Here is a 22,825-nt window from a genome sequence, read left to right as displayed (position 1 = left end):
AGATGATGCGGAAAGCGCTGCAAGACATCGAATTAGCCTTGCTTATTGATAATGCACCTTTTAAAAGGTTATGTAGGTCACCAGCATCCATGAAATACGAAATGCCGGCCAAAATGGTCCACAAATATTCGTTTTGAATGGAGAAGACATGTCCCATTTCTTTTCTATATTCCACGCTGATGATTCACAGATAGCATTGAAAATACCTGAAAACAAAGTAAGCCTGGCCCAGTGGATATTTAGTTTATCTAGAAGTTAGATTTTGGAACCTGCTGTAAATTCCGGGGTTATGCGCCCGAGGAAAAAGTATGTCAAATAGGAAAGGTTCTCGCCTTCACGCGCGTGGGATTCGCCCCTAACTGACTCTTCGTTAATCCTATTAACTTTACCTCCTTGAAAACCTTCAGTTATGACATTAGGTCGTAATAGTTTCCTGACATGGTCCTTCCGTTGCAGCTGAAAGTCAAAAATCATCATTGCAAACTGGGTTCATTGCAAGACTGAAGATTAACATGTGTTCGAAAAGACTGTTTCAGTTCTATAGTGCTTTTGACCTGCTAACTTGTCAGATCGAAAAACATTTGCTCAAAAAGCAAACATTACCTGTGAGTGAACGCAATTGAGCGCAATTCACTGTTTTCCGGCTCTTGACAAGAAATTAAGATTATTTGGCCTGTTTGCACCCAAGAGTTTTACTTTTAATTAAAGAAATTTAACTGTAAAAAAAATAAAGGAATAAAAAAATTGTGAGAGAATGCTACCCTGACGTACAAAGCGCATTTCTTGTTTGCGAGGCTACAATTTCTTTCCTTGTAATAATGAACGAATATTAACAACATGTTATTGCTAGGCTGAAAAAGTAAGTAGAAAGCGCTCTTTGAAGAGAATTATTTCTTGAACATTTTTAATATTAATTTTGACCAAAGAAAGATAAAATGAAATTAGACTGACCTACTTCTGCCACCAACAGATGAACTCTCCAGCATGTGTTTGTTTTTTAATTTACTCGTATTTACAAATAAAAATGTTTACCCACCAGAAAAAAATAAAGAGAGAAAAGCCAGCAAGACGAACAGTTATACTTATTACTACGTGAGTTGTGGAGAGTTACAAGGCGGGCAGTTTCCGTGTTAATTGAGGTGAAGAAAGCCAGAATTCAAAGTGACTTACTTTCGAATAACGTTTCTCGCGCGATAGCTCTGCAAATTATCGAGAATCGATTCAGAGCGGCCTCATTACAGCTTTCACTTTCTCGATTCGGTAAGTTTTCAATTTAGCTTATCCCATAGCCGAGTAAATCTCGCCTCGGCTCATTCATGCGGTCATTCATATGAAGAGCAGAGTTGTCAAAACTTCCATTACCACTTATGCTTTTCACAGATTTGGTAAAACTCTTTGCCAATTCTTTTTTCTTTTTTCTTTTTTTTCTTCTCATAGTATTTCTATACATTTAAAAAAAAACAAAACGTTGGTATAGCATGTTAAATTTTCGGGGTCACTCCGTTTATTTTTCTCGTTTTATGGCTTTCAATATAGTTTGAAAAATCAAGGTTTTTTTGATTCTGAAACTGGCAAGGTCTGAAAGAACTTACAGTGAACCCATTTCTGACCAGTCTAGATCTGTTAGTGGCCTGAGTGTGCAAAAAATATTGACAGAGTAGGGTCTGTAGGGGGCGTTTGTAAAAAGATCTGATAGAGCCAGTTTTCTTTCGGTCTTTTTACTCGGTAAAGTGTAAAAAGACTAAGATTCGCTTAAGATCAAATCAAACCGTAAGTGTCCATAACGTTGATCCAAGAGAGATGGATCCTTAGTATAAGAAATAGAAATTTTGAATGACTATATACAGATAACCCATTTTAGTCAGGTGGCTTAATGACCTGATCGTGACAAGAGTGATAAAAGCATGAAATTTGGCACACAGCTTGCTTATACCCTACCAAATGATATTAGAAGGGGTGCCCATGTCAATCTGCTCACGCTCCCGTTTTAATGAGATTTTAGTTTTTGACCAAAATCGAGATATGGGATACCTGTGGTACGATTTTCAACAGAGTTATTTTACCACTTATTAAAACGAATTTTGCATTTTTATCTTGATTTTTTCACTTGGTTATGTACTTTGCTATTTTATTAAAGACTGCATTTAAAATAGCGTTTATAAAGCCACATCATAGTATTAGTACCCAGTCTTTGCTCGGCCGATAACACAGACAAAGAAATTGTAGAAGCGAAGCAGAAAAAATGCGCGCAAATTGACCGCGTCTTTTCTTACTTGAAATCTGATCATATTATGAATGCTTTTTCTCGTTGCGAAAGTCATTACAAATTCCCCTCACTCTAAGATTGACTTTCTGGGCAGTCGCATTTACACGACGGCATGCACTTCAACATTTTTTTTGGCACATTGGCAGCGTGAGCAGCGGCCTTTGCAGGCGCACTTGATGAGCTCTCTGCACACAGTGGATACTTTGGGGATGGTCATCCAAACTGGTTGCCACTGGTTTCTCTCTCCTTTAACCCATGAGAATTCTGGGGGAGAAGGAACATCCTGCATCGCGTGCTCTGATGATGTTCAAATTCCTGCCTGGTGTACGGCCCTTTGTGGGTGCTGCAGAAGTGCATCCTGAAATTAAAAATGTTTAGAGAGAAAAAGGTATTGATAATGAGCTCTTAACTTCCTTCTTATGAATTTTGCAAGTATAATTTATTTATACCAAATTAAAACGTCGTCACCACATTATTTTTCCCGAATATCTACCTGTGTTGGAGGAATATTGTCCAAGTCTCTGATTCGCTTTGAGAACAGCATCAGTCGTGTTTCGTTCACCGAGTCTAGGGGACTTGATTTGTCATACATTATGATCATAAATCTCTCTAGCTTCTGGAAATTCTCTGAGGAAACAGTCATCTTCTGGAAGGGATGAGTCGCAGTGTCCTCCAAGGCAGCTGTTACTTCACTATTCAATTCCCATACTCGCCACGCTGACTTTTTTCCGATACCACAGAACTGCGAAGTACAGTCACACCCAGTGAAAGCGTGGAAGACTGGTAGGGTTAGCGACTTAGACTCTCCAAGGAAAGAACAGATTCCGTTTATGTTAATAACCGAAAAGTGGCGCCCCATGCCAAACGCAACCCATACTTTAGAAAGTTGGTTGTAGGCTAGAAGATCATGAATCTCTCCAACCAAGATCACGACAACGTCGGTGTCAACAGTTCTGACAAGGACAGATTCTGCACCTCTCTCCAAAGCGTGGCGTACGTGGACAACGATGCGAGTATCGGCCTCTTCATGTTTGCACTGACCCAGTGCATGTTCAGATCCATGGGAAACCACAGATGTTCCTACGACACAATTAAATCACAGAGGATTATAGATTAAACAGCATAGGAACAATTATTCAAAGAATCAATACATTTTACAGCTTTACTAACCAGATGTAATGTATAATGTTCTGTCAAGAGGCCATTGGAATTGCGCTACCTTCGACGTCAGAAAGGAAAACAGCTCAGTCTTGTTGGCCGGGTCTCGCAGAAACATCATCCAGTTCTTTGGAAGCTTCGTTTTGCCTGCTACTTTCCTTCTGACCCCTTGGCCTCTTTTCTCCCTTGTTGCGTCCTTTAGGCTATCAGGAGCGTGTGTCCCACACCACATTCACAGGTTTGCTTTGATGGAGCTGCTGTCGAAGCTTCAACAGTCGGCAGACAGTGGACTATTACTGCGCCATCCAAGACTTTGCAGTCAATCCCTCTGACAGACGACCTGACAATTCAAAATCTTCAAGTTCAAGGGCCATTTGACGGATACTCCTATCAGTTTCTAGCACCGAAAAGCAGTGAAGCTTGTCGCTGTCGTCTCCTCCTAAGCAGAATAAACATTGCGATCGCTCTTCAGAGACAGATTGGTGTTTCCTGCATTTCGGTGCGGGTCTTTTCCTCCTCATCTACTCTGCTGTCCTCGCTTCGTTTTCGGCCGGCACGCTCTTGAGCTTTCTTTAGCTTTGAAATACTAAACTTCAGGTGACAGGACTTGTGCCAAGAACGGTGATTACGACAAAGGCAATCTACATCAACATCGTCGCCAACTTTAAGCTCCACAGGTAAACAGTCTGCTTCCCGGCGAAAGCTATTGACATTTTGAAGGAAAGCCAAATACGTTTGCCGGTTAGCTTCAGGTGGTCCATTACTGTTTAGAGGACACTTTAATGCTTCTCTCGTAGACTCCTGACAAATGATGCACTTTTTCCAATCAAGTGACATTGAAAGTAAAGCTCCTAGAAGAATAAAAATGCGATTTAAAGTCAACTATGCAGTGAAGAAACCTTATTACTTTCATTAAAATTACCGTTTTTCTCCCTATAATTCTTACAATTAACTATTTGTTGTACCCGCAGACTGAGATAAATGATAAGAACCAAAATGATCTGCTCTCTAGATTGCAACAACCAATCACTGTTATAAAACGATAAAATGGATTAAATCATGTCCAAAGACATAAAAAAATATAAGATTTCTTGTGTATAGTTCTAACAGAAACTACTTTCATGATTAACTGGTCCTGCCAATTCAAACAGGAACCTTGTAAAACAAACGTTTTCACTTAAACTCGCTTAAAGCTATTCTAATAGATAAACAAAATAAATTATTTCTACCCTCCTTACATAATTTGAGCATATTCAAGTTCTTTTGCAAAGAATTTTTGACACTTTCTTCAAATACTTACAGATACAGCAGAGCAACAAAGAGGCCGCAATCTTGGATGAACGAGCGAGGCATGGGCTCGAGTCTTTTCTGTGCTACTAAAAGAGATGTTTCTTTGCCACTAGTGCATCGGAAACGAATCAGAAAACACAAATACATATAAAAACTGAAAAATGCTTGTTTTGTAAGCATTTCTTTGCATTTGCTAATAAAATAGATTTACACCACAGGTATCACATATCTTGATTTTGGTCAAAAACTAAAATCTCCCTAAAACGGGAGCGTGAGCAGATTGACATGGGCACCCCTTCTAATATCATTTGGTAGAGTATAAGCAAGCTGTGTGCCAAATTTCATGCTTTTATCACTCTTGTCACGATCCAGCCTAAATTTTGCGTTAAGCCACCTGACTATTTGCAATGTTTAAAATTGCAGACAAGAATTTAGTTGTTGATTTGAAAACTGTCCAAGTTGTATTTTTATTTCGTTTAAACACGGTAGTACAAAATTATAACGCTTCGTCAAAATGTGAAAATATTTCTAAGTCTTGTTCGTTTCACTGGTCAGTAATATTCTGTTATCACTCGACGCAAGACCAGAAAACCGCCTTGCTGCGCTTCGCGGGACTAAACGCTGAAAAGACTGGCTACTAGCAGTCTGTCAGTCATACTCACTAAACTTGAAATAATAAAGTGCAACAGCTGATTACATGGCGAAGCAACAAAGAGACAGATATGAGGGCCTTGGACCACAGCAGGATCTCCATCCAAAAACTTGCGGGGAACAGACAGCTGTGGAGGTCCTTTGTTGCTGCCCTGTATGCCAGTCGGCATGACGAGCAGTGAGCGAGCGAGTGAGTGAGCGTGTGTTTGAATGAGTGAGTTAGTGAGTGAGTGAGTGAGTGAGTGAGTGAGTGAGTGAGTGAGTGAGTGAGTGAGTGAATGATTACTGAATTTTTTTTTTAATCAGCTTAAATTAATCTTTACCTGTTTTAGTACTCAAGCTAGGATGTTCGTTTCAACCGCTGTCGTTTTGCTTGTCCTTACAAGGGCAGTTTTTAGCCTTGGTAAGTTTTCAACTTTTTTATGCTTAGTTGCAATTGGTTATTTGACTTTCTTTCTTTGTATTGCTCAGTTAAGGAGGCTAAAGTGATTTTCAGAGACACCTCAGGGTTTCGAAAATTTAAGGTATACAAATGGTATTGGCAAATTCAATGCTGGTGGGGGGAGGGAGCGGGTAACGCTGCCGGCGATGGACTAGCATCCCATTCAAGGGAGGAGTCTCTTCATGCTACGGAAACCGACGTCAAATGCCAGGCTGATGGTCCACTGGGTCCAGTCGTAAACTTAACCTAGGTATCAAATCCTGATATAGGGTGGTATATAGCAAACGTAAGTGCAGTCCACCATGTCCTTACACCTTGAATTAACAACTGGCGTTTCTAACAGTTTTGTACTGCTCTGGACTCCTCGCTTAGTTGTCCTTTTGCAGGAAAAGGAACTGAATGTCTGATTACCCTGACGGTTTAAAACGCACATGTTCACAGATAATGTAGATTACGTTCCAGTTGGATGCTACAAAGATGAAACGTCAAACAGGACCTTACCCGAACTGCTAGAAAACTATCGTGTGAAAACTACAAAGTATCCAGATGTCTTGGACTGGGAAGACTTGGGAAGTTCAGTGATTCAAAGATGTGCAGTTAAGGTGTGTTGCGTAGTTTGTTTTATTTCCTAGGTTGAAACTAGTCATTACGAACGTTTACAAAGCATAACCAAAAATTTGTTATTTGACTTCTAGTTTCATTGTCAAGGAATAACTAGAATCCAATCAGTTGTTAATGGTGAATGCAGTATTTACCTTTACACGCTGCAAATCAATCTTGGATTGTTTGTTGTGCATCTACCCCTGAACTTTTAGAATCGAGGTAGTTAAACTCAGGACATTTTGTTATTGTACTTTGCGTACTTTTACAGTTCACAAACATATGAAGTGCACACAACACTTATAGCCACTGTTAACCCACCCCAGTTTCAAAACAGCTTCACAAGCAAGAGTGGGAGACTAGCTAGTGATAAAGAGCAAAAGCTTCGATAAGCGGGTTATAGTGAAAGTCACGACGCAAAAAATAAATAAATAAATAAGTAAATGCCAAGCAAAAGATCAGACGAAAAAGTTAAAACGTACAGTACATTTTATAAACAACAAAAAAGATTGCTTCTTTGACTATCATTACTCAGGCTAAAAGAAAGGGATATTCGTTTTTCGCAATCCAATTCTATGGGGAATGCTGGAGTGGACCAGACAGCGAGAATACCTACGCAAAGCACGGCTCGTCATCAAGATGCACTCGGAAAGCTCCGTTGGTAGGCAAGCAACGAGCAAACTACGTCTACATGCTTACCACAGGTTTGAACAATAAATATGGCTTATATGAGATTTTGAACCCAGGACTAGGTACAGAATGGCAACGTCTGGAGTGCAACCACCGGTTTTGCAAAAAAAAAAAAAAAAAGAACGCCTGATGGCAGGTTAACACCGTTGAAATTCTGTGGTCGCAAACAGAAATCACTGAGGCTCGTTTCACAATCGGCACTCCTAGTTGGAAACGGGCAGACTTGTTTCATTTCATACCCACCGACCTATATAGATATCTTTCCATGCCATAAGACACACAAGGCTTTGACATTCTCTTTCCTTCCCTTCGATTTGCTGCTATTGCTCCCACAGTCACCTCGTCATTTCACCGATGTTGATAGGGATTTGAATGTCTCCTGTTTCAGTAATAGTCTTATTTTTATGAGAGTACTTTATCAGCTCCCAGCACAACGCTCAATCTAGAGGACCAGAGGGGCACACCTCGTCTGGTCTCTACCCTTCAACCTGTTCAGAATGGGTCACTCTATCAGGAGCTCGCCAAGACTCCAGCTGACATAGCTCTAGGGGCATTAAGACACACAAACCATCCACTAGATAAGGTGGTGACCACTTAGGATGGGTTTCAGTTCATAGCGTTATAAAAATGCAAGAATACATTAATTGCAACTGGATGTAATTCGAAAGTGAAGCCGTGAGCAAGGGCTTGCACGAGATGTTCCATTGGAAACAAAGTTTATTGTTATTGAAAAATACAAATAATTCCCTCAGCTGTTAATAGGCCCTTTGCAGCTAAGCCATCACGTGACCTATATTTCATAAAATTATGGGCTATAGCTTCACAAATGCCAGAAACGGAAAAAGCATGTCGAAAATATCAAAATGGCCGAGTTTGAGGCCCCCATCATTAAAGAATGAGTTTTTTTGACGACCTGAATTGTTGAAAGAATAAAAAGATTTGTATGGAAAAAGTTGTTGGAGAGCAAAGTCTTGCTCTCCAGCAACATTTTCCATACAAATCCTCTAAATTTTCCGAAAATTCAAACTCTCGTATAAACTTTTCAAGGTAGAAACATCAACTCGGAAAACAATTCGAGTTCCAGATGGGATTTGAACCCACGACCCTCCGTGATCTAGTCGGATGCTCTAACCACTGAGCTACTGGAGACTCTATGGTCTTAAGGGTGAAATGTGGGTCTTTGACTGGAACCGCATCGCGCGGTCACGCAGCCAAATGATGTCTAGGCGCATATGAACTCACTAACTGCATCGCGCAGTCACATTAAGGCATATCAAAGATGCAACCAACCACCCTCCAAAGTGAGTATTATAAGGAAATTTTCAAGGTAGAATTTCTTCTCCGTGATTTCACCATAGAGTCTCCAGTAGCTCAGTGGTTAGAGCATCCGACTAGATCACGGAGGGTCGTGGGTTCAATTTCTACCTTGAAAATTTCCTTATAATACTCACTTTGGAGGGTGGTTGGTTGCATCTTTGATATGCTTTAATGTGACTGCGCGATGCAGTCAGTGAGTTCATATGCGCCTAGACATCATTTGGCTGTGTGACCGCGCGATGCGGTTCCAGTCAAAGACCCACATTTCACCCTTGCTCACCATAGAGTCTCCAGTAGCTCAGTGGTTAGAGCATCCGACTAGATCACGGAGGGTCGTGGGTTCAAATCCCATCTAGAACTCGGATTTTTTCCGAGTTGATGTTTCTACCTTGAAAAATTTCTATCTTGAAAATTTCCTTATAATACTCGTATAAACTTACTCTTTAATTCCTGGGTCGTCAAACTTGGCCGTTTTGGTATTTTCGATGCGCTCTTTCCATTTCCATTTAAGTTATAGCCCATGATATAAAATTTTCTAGGAAACATTTACTCACGTGACCCCAGCTGCAAAGGGCTTAATTTCTTACTGTGTGCGCAGAAAATGAGTGTAAAGACTACAAAGAACTTGACGATGCTGACCGATCTCAGAATCAAGTGACCGACAGAGCAAAGCCGTTAAGGTGTGACCACAAACGATTGGACGAAAACAGCTGGTACAGGTTCACTGGCGCGGCAGGAAATGCAATGGCGGACAAATGTGTAGACCCTGGGAAATGCCAGACGCTCAGCACTGGCTGGTATAATGGATCATACCCTAAGGTCATCGTCCACATTTTTTTTGTTTGTTTGTTTTTCAATTCAAATATTCTATTATCTTATCTAGGGGAAGTGATGCTGGATATTTCCGAGGATAAAACGAACAATTTTTGTAATGATTTAAACACTTATAGCATGACTGACAAAGTTACGTTATTGTAATTGGCTGAGGCAGGCAAATCTATCATCTTATAACTTTTAATTTGCACTGGATTGCAAATAAGTAATGCAGGTACGTTCGTGGTTTTCGTAGTCACATGGCAAGTGAGTTATTGTATGAAATCTCTTACAATCGGAATTTACATTAGCTACTCGTGATATTTGAAATATTTTTCTAATTGCATTTGCCTAAAGTTGAGAGAATTTTTTCCAAATATCACTCGTAGTGTAAAATAGTCCTTTTAAAATTGCACTCGCATTTATACGATTAGCCTCACTTACGTTATCTACATGTACGTACCGAACTATTGATTGGGTTATATATACCAAGCCATTGAATAACGGATTTACTTTTCAACTGTTTCGTTTTCCATTTATTTTGGGATTCTTTTTTAAATATGTGCTTCCAAACTTTGCAGGGTCACTCTTTTTGTCTGGTTTAACTTTCGTCTCGCGTGCACCTATCAACTATTACAGCGACAAAAGTTAAATGTGTGATATATACCAAAGTTAATTATACTTGCCTTCCCTTTTTTGCCACAATTACAGGTTGAGGAAGGAATCCAGAGCGGACCTGTTTGTTTCAGTTGGAACAGGAAGTGCTGTCCCCCTGAATCGAAAGTCACCGTTGGTATTCGTAACTGCTCGTCGTTTTTCGTATATAAGCTGAAAAACGACATTAAGCGATGTGTAAAGGCCTATTGCGGAAATGGAGCTTCATTAGAGATTTGAAGACGATCGACCCAAGTTTGATCACAAAAAAAAAAAAGTTTTCAAAAAGGAGATCAATCACTGCAGTAATAAACGGGGTGATGAAACCTTTTAAACGTATCGTGATTAATGTGTTATGTGAAGCCAATTAACTGAAAATAAAAATTGAAGCTTACAAAAGATATGTGTAACGAATAACCCATTATTTCACAAACACAGAAAGGTAAAATATACTTTTCCATAATTTTGGAAAATTTTCTTCAGTTTGCTGATTGGACATGCGAGATTACAAGTTTTTGCCGTTGTTGCAACTGAGAAATCAGACGGTTTCTTCTTTACCTAAGAAAGTCAACTGAGTACAAAGTGTGCGACGAATTTAAATACAGCACTGATGTGCTTTTCAATCCACCATGGAATTTTTCTTCGGCTTACTTTTTAGCGGTGCTCCGGCGGTCCGAAGAGCCGCCAAGCGGAGCCCCATACTCAAATAGGAAAGAAAAGGAAACCCATGAGTTGATTTCCTCATGGTTATCATGGATAGCGGTATTGCTAGTGGGCGCGTACGTACGACGGCGACGACGACGAGGTCGCGCAACATGGCGGCCATACTCCAAATAATAGGTTGACAGAGACATGCAGCCTTGGTTTACCGTGTACTTTTTTGATATTGGACATCATGTTATGATCAATTGACACCTGTCAAAACAAGGTATCCGCTGACCGGTACACGTCATCATATCGCGGGCTCAAGCTTACAGCTCATCGAGGTCACGTGTTTTTTTTTTAAGTTGACCGCTGACCAAGTGCTGGTTTTCGATTGCATCGCGGGTTCATGTAACTTGTTGAAAACAGGGTAGCTTTGTTCGGAAACCGGTTAACGCTAACGCAGGATTAAAAGTCAACCAAATTATATCTTTTTCATCTCTACCAATTTGTTTTTACTGCTTTGTTGTATATGATGATTATTAAAACTCAAAACAGAAGGCCAAACAATATACAGAAAACCTCACCGCAAAGCCGAAGTTACAAAACTCAAAATCAAAATTCTACCTTTTCCTGGGTTAGTTTAATCGGGCTCTGAACAACCTGGCCCAGGAGCTACGCTTAGCTTTTAGGCTGGCCTAAATCTATACGTTAATTATAGAGAAGGGTTTCAATTTCAACTTGATTCCATCTAAGCAGTATAGTAAAATTAAGGCATAACCAAGAACCAATCAGAATTTCAGACTGCCCAGTTCGTCATGTAATCAATTAAAGGAACCCTCTTAGGACGACTTTGATACTCCTTTGGCCAAAACAGGCGAAAATTATACCTCATACCTGTACCAAGAGATCGTACCTTGATAATCTCTTGCCTGTACCTAAGCTGGTACATGAAATGCTTTCACAACACTATGAAGAAGATCGATGCTATTATGTGAATCGTTGAATGGAGAAAAAATAGCAGGTATGTAGCCATATTATCATTTTTTTCGAGAAACGACAACGGTGCATCACAACGTACGTAGTATCATAGCAGCAATTTTCTGACTTCAGTGCACCTAGCTTACTGTTGGTGACTTTTGACTCAAACTCAAACACACCGTTATATTTAGGTTTCCATTAATGGATATACGTCGTTTTGGTTTGGCCGAACACCTTTGAAGTTGTTGCTCTCGGTCATGCTGAGTGCTTTCAAAGTTAGATGTGCATGCATTATAACTGACGATATGTCAAATACCAAATGCACCTACTTAAAACGTTTAGCAGGTGTAATATTAAAGGGGCAGTGTTCAGGTTAATTATCATTTCGTTTTTGTCAGTTCATGTTTCCAAATGCAATCAAATATAAGCTAATGTATAAATAATCTGGATAAAAGGATTTTAAAACAGAACAAGTATTTCGGGGAAGAAGTACCGATTTATTCGGGTTTAAGTAAATTACACTGGTTGTCAAAGTATCAAAATTACCATTCTTTGAAACTTTGAGCGATCGTTTTCTTTTAGATTATGTTGCGTTGCTTTCACCACTTTTGAGCGATCGTTTCCTTTTAGATTATGTTGCGTTGCTTTCACCACTTTTGGCGTTGTTTTGTTTTTTCTTTCCTTGCAAGATTATAGAACAAATTCATAGAAAGATCTCGGCCGTGCTTATAAAAGTTTTCTTGGGCGCATTTCAGATCCAAAGTCTTCTTTTTTAAAAAATAACTGAAATGTAAATGTATAATATCTTCTCATATGACCGGACAAATGATTTCTATCTTTTTGACATCATTTTGCTGTGATGTTATCTCTACATTTCTTTTTACAGCGCTTCATTTAATTTGATTTAATGTACAGCATGTCGCTAATTACCTGTATTTCCTCTCGGAAGAAAACAACTTCCATGGTCTTGTCAAAGAAGCTCTTAAAAAGCCTCAATTTAAAGCCACAGAAAACAAATTTCACTCTTCTATCATTGCAACCGGACAATTAAAAAATTGAATTGAAAATTGCACAAAAGGCAACAAGTATGCAAAGTTTCCGTGTTTGGTTACAAGACGGAAATGAACATTAAAAACTTCCTAAATCCATTAACGATCATAAGTTTAAATAGGGTAGTTATATGTGATATCTATCAGACCTGATGGCTAGAGTGTTCTAACTGCACTGGTAAAACGTAAGATCTCGAAGAAGGTGAGTCAAGGGACTTTTTTCAGTTAACTCTAGCTTATTCATCATCGTGCTACTCTCTGTAGTTAAAGTAAGGTAAAATGCCGTGTTATATATAGGCGAAAGTAAAAAAAAAAAAAACAAAAAAAAAAAGAAAAAAAAAAACAGAACAAGAACGTAAATATACAGTGTATTAAGAGTGCACTTTAATTTACTAAATGCAAGTTAAAAGGCTGCATTTTGGAAAATCATCAAGCATTTTTCATCTGAATGCTAACTGGTTAGGTTCTTTTTTGTCGTAAAATAAGTGTTAATAATGCTTCTTTTTCCGGTAATAACTGACCTGATTGTCAGACAAGATGGCTCGCAGAGGAAACGCAATCTGCAGCACATTTGCGGTTATCTTGATCATGATCTCACAACAGACCTGTGTTCAGTGTAAGTTACTAAAACCTTTTTTCATACCTACATCTTTTAATTGCCATTAACTTCTGAGTCCACTTGCCGATTCATTAGTTATATCTCTTATGTCGGAAGAGTTTCCTTGCAGTCTGATTTTAATATTAATCGCACTATATGCGGATTCTGAAGTGCTATATGGTTCCACTGAGCCTACGGAGCCAAGTTAATTGATTTAATTTCCTATATGATTATGTATCAAGATAAGTAAGATTCAAAATAGACTTTGTTTAATTTTTTCTGGGTCTGTATTTTTCTCTTCTATTCAAATCTCTCAAAACTGAACGAAAGCGAATCGGCTCGGTTTTAACTGTTTCAATTACGTACAGCTACTGTGAATTATGTGCGCGTTGGATGTTTTAAAGACAAACCTGATCGTCGAGCAATGACACTTCTTGCAAGTTACCGAAATCCTGAAGACAACACAATGGACTGGAATGACTTGAAAACATCTGTGGTCGACAAATGCGCTCGCAAGGTACGATTAATCTTGCATTGGTTTGGATACTGGTTTGTTCAGATAAATACTGATTCTACCAACCCGACATTCTAGCAGCCGTTTTCAATTAACCGCAACACAGTTAATCAAGCAAACTAATAAAACATAGCATCTTTGCCATCGCATACATAGGTCCGCAAGGCATACAGATGATGATGCGCATGTACATCTCTTTACCTAGCCCCCCCCCCCCCCCCCCCACAATACGGTACATGTCTATTATTACTTTTCTCTCAGTAGAAATGCTTCCACAAACCAAACGATGTATTTGAATTGATATCTTATATTAAATGACAAAACCTGTTTCGGATGAAACGTCATCCATCGTCAGTTGTACAAGAATTTCAACAGAAAATAAGAGCAATAACTTATTTAATTATCAATATCACTCACTAATAATAATTGTATTTGTACATAGTTAATAGAGGGGGTTGTTATGAAGCCAGGCAAACATCAAAGGAGCAAACAAAGATGCCAAGATTTATGTTGGAAGGTCCACGACTGTGCACAATCTTTTTTTTCTCGCTCATACACTTTGCATGAGTTACGTAACCAAAAAGTTTCCATTGGTTAGTTCCGCAGTCAGTAGTAAACAACCCGGCATTGTGTCTTGTGCACGGTCAAGGCCAAAAAAGAGAACAAAAACATACATCAAAGAATTTTGTCTGAGTTTCATAACCATTCCCATCTATAAACTATGATTTCTATCGATACCAAGTCGGTTAGCTCGCTATAGTAAGGACGGTCATTAATTTGAAAACATCCCATTTCAAGGACTATCAACTTTGAATTTTCCAGTGCAAAAGAATTACATGTATGAAATTCCTATTTTAATCAACGTTTATTGATACAGTTTTTTAAGCTGAATTTTTACAGTCAGTATCTCAATAATAATTTAGGGTTTTTCCTTTTCTTATGTGACGTCTCCATCCTCAGGCGAAAGAAAACGGATCGACATTTTTTGGTATCCAGTATTTCGGGGAATGCTGGGGTCTGCCTGGTCAATATAATCAATACGGAGTATCTCTAAACTGCCAATCCATAGGAGGAGCTTTCGTGGGGCGAAACTATGCAAACTATGTTTATATGCTGACTGAAGGTGGTACGTAACTGACAATCTCATGGGCACTCAATCTTGTTGGTTGCCGAATTTTGTAGCTCTAGTTTGCTGGCAAATTTATTTTAAAAATCAAATTGTGAGATCTGTATGACAATGTTTGTGGGCAAAGTGCACAAAGCCTTAGGCATTAAGGTTGATGCAGTAAACAGTTCATCGTTGACGTAGCTTAGTTAAATGAGACATAAATGGAGAGGAAAAGAATGAATGTCTGACTGGCTGACTGACTGATTGACTGATTAACTGACTATCTTACTAACTGACTGTCTGGCTGACTGGTTGAGTGACTGACTGACTGACTGACTGACTTACTTACCAACTGACTGTCTGGCTGACTGGCCGACTGACTGACTGACTGACTGACTGACTGGCTGACTGATTGACTGAATAACTAACTGTCTGGCTGACTGACTGACTGACTGAATGTATTTGTGTAATGAAGTTGGAAGAAATGAAGGCAGAGATGAGCCAAGGAAGGAAGGAAACAAACAAACAAGCCATCAAGCATTCAGACAGAGGAAGGGACGGAGAGACTAAGAGAGAGGGATGGAGGGAAGGGCAAAAGAATAATTTGAGCGCTGAATTAAGTAGAGCATGGTGTGCATGTATTTATGAAGATGAGTGAAAGAGATAATACTAATTTAATAAGTCGTGAATTTCTTGATCATTACAAGCCTAAATTACCTAGGCCTGGTAACATGTAAACTGGTGTTTGAATCATTATATGTTTTGTTTGCGTTGTTTCTCCATAAACATGTACACGGAGTTTGATATTTCTTTACGAATTTATATTGTAGATAATTAGAATTCGATCAGTTGACTAGCTCAAGTTTTGATATCATATTTACTCTAGTTTGCATAGGAAATTTTTCTTAGTTTCTACTTCTTCTTCTTCTTCTTCTTCTCTTCTTCTTCTTCTTCTTCTTCTTCTGCTTCTGCTTCTGCTTCTGCTTCTGCTTCTGCTTCTGCTTCTGCTTCTACTTCTTCTTCTTCTTCTTCTTCTTCTTCTTCTTCTGCTTCTGCTTCTTCTTCTTCTTCTGAACAGAGTGCACAAATTACGAAATCCTGAACAACTTCACAAGGTCTCGTAACTATACTCGTTTTCTAAATCGATGTGATTCTTTCAACTACGGCTGGAAAAGTGGATGGTACAGGTTTGACGGGGCATCCGGAAAGCTGATGGCCAACAGCTGTGTCTCTTACGGTCATTGTGGAACACACCAAACCGGCTGGTTTAATGGGAGACTACCTCGGGTCGCAGAGGGAAAAATACCCGCATGGGTGTGCTTTAACGACCGAAGTAGTTGCTGTAATGATAAGACAAAGCTTCAAATTTCTGTACGTCGATGTGATGGTTTCTACGTATACAACTTGCCCAGGTCGACAAATGGATGTTTCAAAGCTTATTGTGGAAATGGTGAGAGAAACAGAACAAAAATTTATTGGCCATCATAACAGGTGGAATGGCGGGGCAGAGCAGGAAACGTGATACAGGAGCGCGGAGCGTGAGCACGAGCGCAACGTTACAGGCACAGGTCGAAAAAAACCTGCGGATTATTTTCGACCAGCGCTTTGTGTTCGTGTTCGGTCTCCGTGCTTGTGTGTCTCGTTTGGTGTTTTCCCGCTGATCCGTCTGTTCTGCAGGCTAGTGGTATTATGACGAAAATCGCATCTTTCCTATCTAAGCCATTTTAAAACATAAACAAGTAGTCCGCATGATAAGAAAAATGCTGTTTACTATTTTCAAATATCTCTTTTCGTTCCAGAGATATTCAAGTTTTTAAAATATGCAAATTAGCCAAGTGATGATGTCATACGCTCAACCAAATATTGATCAAATATTACGATGAAAGATATCTCGGCCAATTTGAATCAGAAGTGTTTGATTCTTTGCAGTAAGATTCTACTAAATGTGCTACACAATATGTGCTGAACAGTTTTGTTACCATACCAACATACTGGGTTCCAGACCTCCCCAATATTAAAGGCTTTTCTGGCCACCTTTGGTGTTCCATTTTGATATTTGCTGATGGTGCCTCATATGTATGATTCAGCAAGCATATAAATATGTTCGCTTGAGTTCGTGGCCTAATTTAATGTTTTTCGAGCTAAAAATTACAAACATATTGAAATCAAGTGGGTGGGGACTGGAGAAGAGTCAGTTGCCATGGGAACATAATTTTCCATAGTAGTAGGTGTGTTGCCTGTAGAACTATTAGCCTACCAATTTTCAATGGTCTGTGCTGAAAATTGACTGAGATAACTCTATTTATAGACTTGATATAATATTGGGTTGAGTGTATGACGTCATCAGTCATCTCATTTGCATATTTCACACATTTTTCAAACTTAAATATCTCCGGAACTAATGAAGATATTTTGCAAACAGTAAACGGTGTTTTTATTCTTTCACGGAATTCTACGTGATACACGTAAAATCAAGGGGTAAAAATTTGATCATAGTACCATTTTAATCAAACAGCTAGTTCACATGCATGGAAATGATTTTTTCACTTCCATGTAAGGGACCGTTCATTTTTTATGAGGTAGGGGGAGTTGGTGGGATTTGGGGGGGGGCCATGCGAAAAAAAAATGGCTTTCGAGGGGGGGCCATCCCAAAAAAATAAGGGGAAAAGGGGGGGTCACGTGAAATATTTTAGTAAAACTTTAAAATGGCGTAATGTTTGAATATCAAAAAAATTGCTATAGAATAAACATAGAAGGCACGATACAAATTTATTACAAACTTTCCTTCTGCTTTAAAAAAACGTTTGGCGACAAAAAGCATTTGTAGCTACTGAAAAGAAGTATTTAACACTGTTATTTTTGAATGCAACTTTCAATGGCACTCATCTTCATCTCCGCTGTCGTCGAGTTCTTCGTCGCCGCTTGTGCTGCTATGGGAGTCTCTTTCACCAATGCTGCAAGAAGCAGCAATGCTTTCCGTCAGAGTGTACTCTTCAGGGTACATGAAGGTGTAAACATAATCTCTGACTTCCCGCTCAAGGTTGGTGGTGATTCTGCTTCTTGCAGCATTGGTGAAATAATTCCCTTCCAAGAGCTGTGCGATGTATGGTCCATCTCTTCTAAATATCGACGTCGCAACATCCTCAACTTTAAGACACTTTTCCGGGACGGCCGTTCCAGGAGGGTACACAAGGCCTTGTGGAAGATCATTTCCTAATGGGTTTCCAACACAGATTCCATAAACTCGTTGGACGTTGTTTTCAGTCCGCTTCCTCTTTCTTTCATTTGACTTTCTGCGGTTTTCTTTTTTCCTTCTCCTTTTGTTGATGTGCTGTTTGAGTATGCCTTTGAATATGCTGTTATAATTACTCTTCTTGTTTTCTAGTGCTTCCATGTCCTGCGTGACCTTCGTCAACTTAGCTTCTGTACATTTGATCTGTTTTACATTAAAACTGTGGGCAAATTCTTCGCCCTGCTTTAAAGCAAGCCCATTGGACTGAAAGAGTGTGGAATCGTGTTCCTTTACATCTTTCAATATGACATTCAACTTTTCCACCATTGCTCTGTGCTCTTTGATGGAGAAGTTCAGTTTTCTTCCATCACAGGACTTCAACTGGTACCCTTGCATGGAAAACTCACTCACCCTTTCTGAACAGCCATCCGCACTTAGAAAGATTGCTTCTTTTGCTTGTAAGATGTCAAACTGCCTGGATCGTTCAGCTGTAAACCTTTTCTTAAACGACTCGTCGCTTTCGCCATTATTGCGCATTTTGGAATGAGCCTCTTTCATGATGCTCATGTAGTAATGCGCTCTTTCCCCGATTGGATTAACAATATAAAGAAGAAAGAGCATGGAAGTGACAGGCTGGTTTTATCTGACCCAGAGAGCGTTGCTCTATTTGCAGATAAGTTTATTGTCAAATCGAAGTTTGTGGTGGATTATCTTCAGCATCTTGAAGTGCTGGAATTTAAAAAGAAAAAGAGAGCAGAAGAAAAGGCAAAGTTAAGTAGGGAGGAGGATTATCCTTGGACTGAGTTGTGCGAAGATCTAACCAAGCTTAAAAAGCTACGTGTTCCAGACCTAAACAAGTACTCAAACCACCACGGGCTGAAGCAGCATTTGAAAAGCAGCAAGAGTGAGAAAGTAAAGGCAATTGTAAGACATTCATGCTTGCAGCAGAAGAGTCCTCTCAGAGCTGGCCAACCAACACTGAGAAATGCCAGGACATTGACACAAAATGACAACAGGGCAAGTGCTGACAGCAGTGAAAGGGATGAAAGTGACAATGATGAGTATGACAGTGATGCCATTGACTCTGGGGGAGAAGATGACTCAAGTGACGTCATTCTTGCATTCATCAATTCAGATGAGGAAGATGCCAATGAGAGGCCAAATGCCACACGCTCAGGGCGAGCCACAACTAGGAGATCCGAAATTGACTTCTCTTTCTTTTGATTTGTTTTTTAAACAACAGCTCTCTGTCGTATAGAGATTGTAAATATTGTCTTCATAGTGAGCACAATAACGTGAAGTAGGGGGATAATAGAGAAATATTAAAAAAGTTGAAATCTGAATATTGTTTGTTCAATTTTTTTTCGGGGGGGGGGGTCATCCCAAAAAATGACCGCTATAAGGGGGGGCCATGTGAAAAAATTGGTAAGCTGAGGGGGGGTCACGCGATTTTTAAATGGTGCTTCCCAAATCCCACCAGCCCCCCCTCCCTCATAAAAAATGAACGGTCCCTAAGTCGTTTTTTAATGCCTAAAATGGAATGTTTACTTTTAATGCTTTACAATTTTCTTGACTTTGATACCCTAAAATAGTTTCAGTTAACAAATATAAGAACTCTGACCTACTTATAATTGCCGGTATTGGCAAAAGGATTTCTGATGCACGTTTTTAGAATTTCGTGTCCAAAATGGTGACGGTAGCCGGGTCAAGTCGCAAAGAAGAATAAAGCACAGTCTTTTACTCCCTTTGCTAATTATCTATGGCTAAAAACAAAATTATTTAGGTTTGAATAGATTGGATAGCCAGAAGCCAGCCATACAGAGAATGATGTCTGAGTCACGGTATTGCATCATTGCACAACTATTGCAGTCAGTATTGAATCAGTATTGACTGACAAGTATTGAATGTATTGAGTCTGTCAGTAGTCCAGAAGTCATTGCCAATTCAATAGGCTTTACTTCTGATAGTCAAAACAATATTTTATACCTACTTATTTACGTTTTTGCGTGACTCGATCAACTTTAAACCCTTGGGTGTTTTTTATTTTCATTGGTTTTCTGCAGGTCCTTAGAGGGAAACCACGGCAAATGAAACAAAACATGTCAACGCCTCCTATAAAACAAGACCAAAAACCGTGAAGGAAAAATACTTAAACTTGTAATCTGCTAAAGTATGGGATGAAATAAAATAAACAATGATGAAATCTCGATTGAACGATCAGTACTGACTGGGTTGTGTACAAGAATCAGGCTTTATAAAGCCGAACAGCATTGAGAGAAAAGCGGTATGAGAAAGAGCAGTCCCCAATCTTTTTATTTTCATCTCCATTTTACGGGCCAAACTGGGAGCCTGTAACAAGAGACAATAAAAACAACTGACCTCAAGTTTTGCATATCGTCTGATGGAAAGTAATCACCATAATACACGCTAACAACTTCATCTTTCGCCTTGCCTACATGTATAAGGCCTTAGTACTTGACCGCGCCCACGCAAATTAATTTTTTATCCGTTGGTGAGTTGTGACGACAATTAGGAATTAATACTTTGTCTTTATGTCGCATTTTAATTTTAAGGGTGGTTTCAAGCGTTCGACGGAAAAGATCGAGTAACGAGATTAGTCGCGCTTAGAATATTTAGGTGATAAAGATGATTTCTTTCGATTTAGGAATCACACTTTGTGGCTAAAGGCGTTTCAAGGGAAATAAACACATTGCTTTCTAAATTTAATCGTATATTTTAGTAAGAAATGGGGCTTTTCCAATTTGTCGTCATTGGCCTAGAAACCAGCGACTGATTAGCTAAACCTTTGAGATTTTCTCCGCTGAAATCACCGTTCCATTCACAATTTTCTCCCAGAATCTCCGGAATTTTCGGTTGCATGGTTTCGGAAATTCATTAGTTCGCGAATCCCCTGAGAAATTGCCATACCATTCGCTCCGTTGCTCCCCAAATTTCCGGCAGTTTTGGTTCAATACAATTTTTGGATTAACGTCGGGAACCTGGGGTACAGTACAGTTTGTAGTTTCCAGGCTTCAACGAGCGCTTATTCCAAGATGGCGACTTTGTTACATGTGCAATGAGGTTCCAATTGGAAGCCTTTTCAACTAGTCAATTCCATCATAACTTGCGATCAACGCCTGATAAGTGGCTAGCTGAGAAGTCTGCTGACTGATTTCAAAATGTTTACAGTTACAGGTGAGCACATTGAAGCCATGCAAACACTCATTTTGAGCTTACATGTGTCAGACACTTGAAGGATTTCATAGACATACTGTACATTTACTCGAGCAGAGGTTCAGTAATACAGCAGGCTGATTGAAGTACTAGAATTTATATAGGCACTGGTAATTCGGGTCTTCAGTGACACAAATCTGCGTAACTTGTGCAGGTTGTTGTATCAAAACGACTTTGCATGCCGATGTGTATCGAATCGAGTTTGATTTGTATCGAAACGACTTGTATCAAAACGACTTTGTATCCAAACTACTGGACACCCTCGTGCATTTCTATGTTTTGCAATATATTTTGTACGACCACAGCCTTGCATGAACAAATGGCGGGCTCATTACAATTTGCATGTAATTTAGCTTTTAGAAGGACTTTGTATTGTGTTCTTGGGCAAGATGCTTTATTGTTTCATTGCCTCTCACAACCAATAGGTGAGTGTAGGGAAGGTGCCTGAGAGTGGACTGCGGACTACCCCTATGGACTCCCTCTACAGACCACCTCCAAAATGGAATAAAAATAATAAATAAATACTTCAGTGACAGGTTGTCTAATAGATTACTCGTTTTGGCAAAATTTCAAATGTTACATTGTGCAAATGTAACAGACTTGGGTTCAAGCATGGGTGCAATTTATATCATTACACATTGCCATTTCCTTTGCTACAGCGGTATGACCATACAGTATATGAAAGACCAGAAAACCTCTGGAAGCCTCAAAATTTGTGCTTTTTCTTCTCTGCCATTTTGTTCAGCCCATTCTCCTGTGTGTTTGTGAACTCGTTCCAGGCTTCACAATTACAGATACAGTGGAATTAGTTTACAGATACAAACAAACTTAAATGACCTTAAAACACATGTCGTAGTGTTTGTAAACTGGAGATTGCTTATATATTTTACAAACACTATGATGAGTGCCAGCCTGATGCAGGGGTGGCAAATAGTCTTTAAAAACCTTGGGTGTCCCAAAATTTTGGACAAATTGCAGTCCTATTTTTTTAGTGGTTATGTGCATCTTGCAGTTTCTATTTTTTTCACAAAGCTTTCTGGGAGTCTCAATTTTTTGCTAGGCTAAGGAAGTCTCAAAGTCCTGATTTGTTTGTTTGTCTTTATAAATGATGTCTCTGTACCCCTTACAATCTGGACATCTTATGCTCACATTTAAAATACTTTCAATTGAAATATCAGTCTCACGATTTAAAAAGTCAAAATTTTACCATTAACATTATTTACCCCTTGATCCCAACCATTAGTGTAATTTTTTAGCTGCCGTCTTGAAGGTAGAATTTCACCATGTTTCATTGCACTGACATGTACTGTACAGCTCAGAAACTTGTACAATAAGTGAACCTCTAGCACTCACATTTTGAAAATGTAAAATTAAAGCAAAGGAGATGTGTCTGAATGCTTTATTGGGTTTTAAGCATGTTACCCACAGCTTAAAGGCCCGGTGTCTTATAAACATGTATGCCATTTGTTTTCTTTTGTGATAATATTATATGCAAAACAATAGCCAAGTCAATTGTTAACAAAAAAAAAGAAAAAGAAACTTTAGTGATACAAGTAATAACACATGCAAGGTTCTCTGTAAGCAGC

General features: G+C 39.2%; 4 protein-coding genes, 1 long non-coding RNA gene and 1 other non-coding gene across 8 annotated transcripts in view; 3 read left to right on the top strand and 3 right to left on the bottom strand.

Moving 5' to 3' along the window:
• The first annotated feature begins 128 nt into the window (after positions 1-128).
• LOC110055904 (uncharacterized) lies at positions 129-10,280 on the top strand. The gene is made up of 6 exons (XM_020762330.2): positions 129-1,260; positions 5,698-5,768; positions 6,249-6,409; positions 6,943-7,111; positions 9,013-9,233; positions 9,939-10,280. Exons 2-6 carry the CDS (start codon positions 5,711-5,713, stop codon positions 10,119-10,121), a joined length of 792 nt encoding a protein of 263 aa, XP_020617989.1. The 5' UTR covers positions 129-1,260; positions 5,698-5,710; the 3' UTR covers positions 10,122-10,280.
• On the bottom strand, positions 2,661-3,662 carry LOC149102403 (uncharacterized). The gene is made up of 2 exons (XM_089274492.1): positions 3,437-3,662; positions 2,661-3,346 (listed from the first exon to the last, which is right to left on the bottom strand). The coding sequence occupies exons 1-2, from the start codon at positions 3,654-3,656 to the stop codon at positions 2,739-2,741; spliced, it is 828 nt and encodes a 275-aa protein (XP_089130618.1). The 5' UTR covers positions 3,657-3,662; the 3' UTR covers positions 2,661-2,738.
• LOC149102402 (uncharacterized) lies at positions 3,709-4,261 on the bottom strand. The gene is made up of 2 exons (XM_089274493.1): positions 3,950-4,261; positions 3,709-3,888 (listed from the first exon to the last, which is right to left on the bottom strand). Exons 1-2 carry the CDS (start codon positions 4,259-4,261, stop codon positions 3,718-3,720), a joined length of 483 nt encoding a protein of 160 aa, XP_089130619.1. The 3' UTR covers positions 3,709-3,717.
• Trnas-aga (transfer RNA serine (anticodon AGA)) lies at positions 8,174-8,247 on the bottom strand. Its single transcript has one exon. It is a non-coding gene; the product is annotated as a tRNA-Ser (tRNA).
• A 2,168-nt stretch (positions 10,281-12,448) lies between the features above and the next one.
• On the top strand, positions 12,449-20,214 carry LOC110055902 (uromodulin-like). Of its 2 annotated transcripts, XM_020762327.2 has the most exons (6): positions 12,455-12,755; positions 13,086-13,169; positions 13,520-13,668; positions 14,626-14,791; positions 15,852-16,223; positions 20,069-20,214. In XM_020762327.2, the coding sequence occupies exons 2-6, from the start codon at positions 13,091-13,093 to the stop codon at positions 20,074-20,076; spliced, it is 774 nt and encodes a 257-aa protein (XP_020617986.1). In that variant the 5' UTR covers positions 12,455-12,755; positions 13,086-13,090; the 3' UTR covers positions 20,077-20,214. The 2 variants fall into 2 exon arrangements, with proteins under 2 accessions (XP_089130610.1, XP_020617986.1); XM_089274484.1 differs by lacking the exon at positions 20,069-20,214 and having other exon boundaries at positions 12,449-12,755; positions 15,852-16,355.
• A 793-nt stretch (positions 20,215-21,007) lies between these two features.
• The window catches only part of LOC149102401 (uncharacterized), an 18,209-nt gene continuing 16,391 nt past the window's right edge, over positions 21,008-22,825 (top strand). The window contains exon 1 of one of the 2 annotated variants that reach the window (XR_016202283.1): positions 21,008-21,200. This is a non-coding gene — a long non-coding RNA (uncharacterized LOC149102401). The remainder of the gene's footprint in view (positions 21,201-22,825) is intronic. The other variant, XR_016202284.1, reaches the window with a different exon arrangement.

Source organism: Orbicella faveolata, unplaced genomic scaffold, assembly GCF_042242905.1.
Source record: "Orbicella faveolata isolate gen_17 unplaced genomic scaffold, um_ofav_v1 contig_36, whole genome shotgun sequence".
Taxonomy (NCBI): domain Eukaryota; kingdom Metazoa; phylum Cnidaria; class Anthozoa; order Scleractinia; family Merulinidae; genus Orbicella; species Orbicella faveolata.
This window is presented reverse-complemented; position numbering and strand designations above follow the sequence as displayed.

Excerpts from the sequence above, each read along its gene's own strand:
- LOC110055904 (XM_020762330.2), top strand. The coding sequence starts at position 5,711 with ATGTTCGTTTCAACCGCTGTCGTTTTGCTTGTCCTTACAAGGGCAGTT. Across the intron at positions 6,410-6,942 it reads TTCAAAGATGTGCAGTTAAG|GCTAAAAGAAAGGGATATTC; the intron begins GTGTGTTGCGTA and ends ATCATTACTCAG. Across the intron at positions 9,234-9,938 it reads ATAATGGATCATACCCTAAG|GTTGAGGAAGGAATCCAGAG; the intron begins GTCATCGTCCAC and ends CCACAATTACAG.
- LOC149102403 (XM_089274492.1), bottom strand. The coding sequence starts at position 3,656 with ATGTGGTGTGGGACACACGCTCCTGATAGCCTAAAGGACGCAACAAGG. Across the intron at positions 3,347-3,436 it reads AACATTATACATTACATCTG|GAACATCTGTGGTTTCCCAT; the intron begins GTTAGTAAAGCT and ends ATTGTGTCGTAG.
- LOC149102402 (XM_089274493.1), bottom strand. The coding sequence starts at position 4,261 with ATGTCACTTGATTGGAAAAAGTGCATCATTTGTCAGGAGTCTACGAGA. Across the intron at positions 3,889-3,949 it reads AACGAAGCGAGGACAGCAGA|CGATCGCAATGTTTATTCTG; the intron begins GTAGATGAGGAG and ends GTCTCTGAAGAG.
- LOC110055902 (XM_089274484.1), top strand. The coding sequence starts at position 13,091 with ATGGCTCGCAGAGGAAACGCAATCTGCAGCACATTTGCGGTTATCTTG. Across the intron at positions 13,669-14,625 it reads TCGACAAATGCGCTCGCAAG|GCGAAAGAAAACGGATCGAC; the intron begins GTACGATTAATC and ends CTCCATCCTCAG. Across the intron at positions 14,792-15,851 it reads TTATATGCTGACTGAAGGTG|AGTGCACAAATTACGAAATC; the intron begins GTACGTAACTGA and ends TCTTCTGAACAG.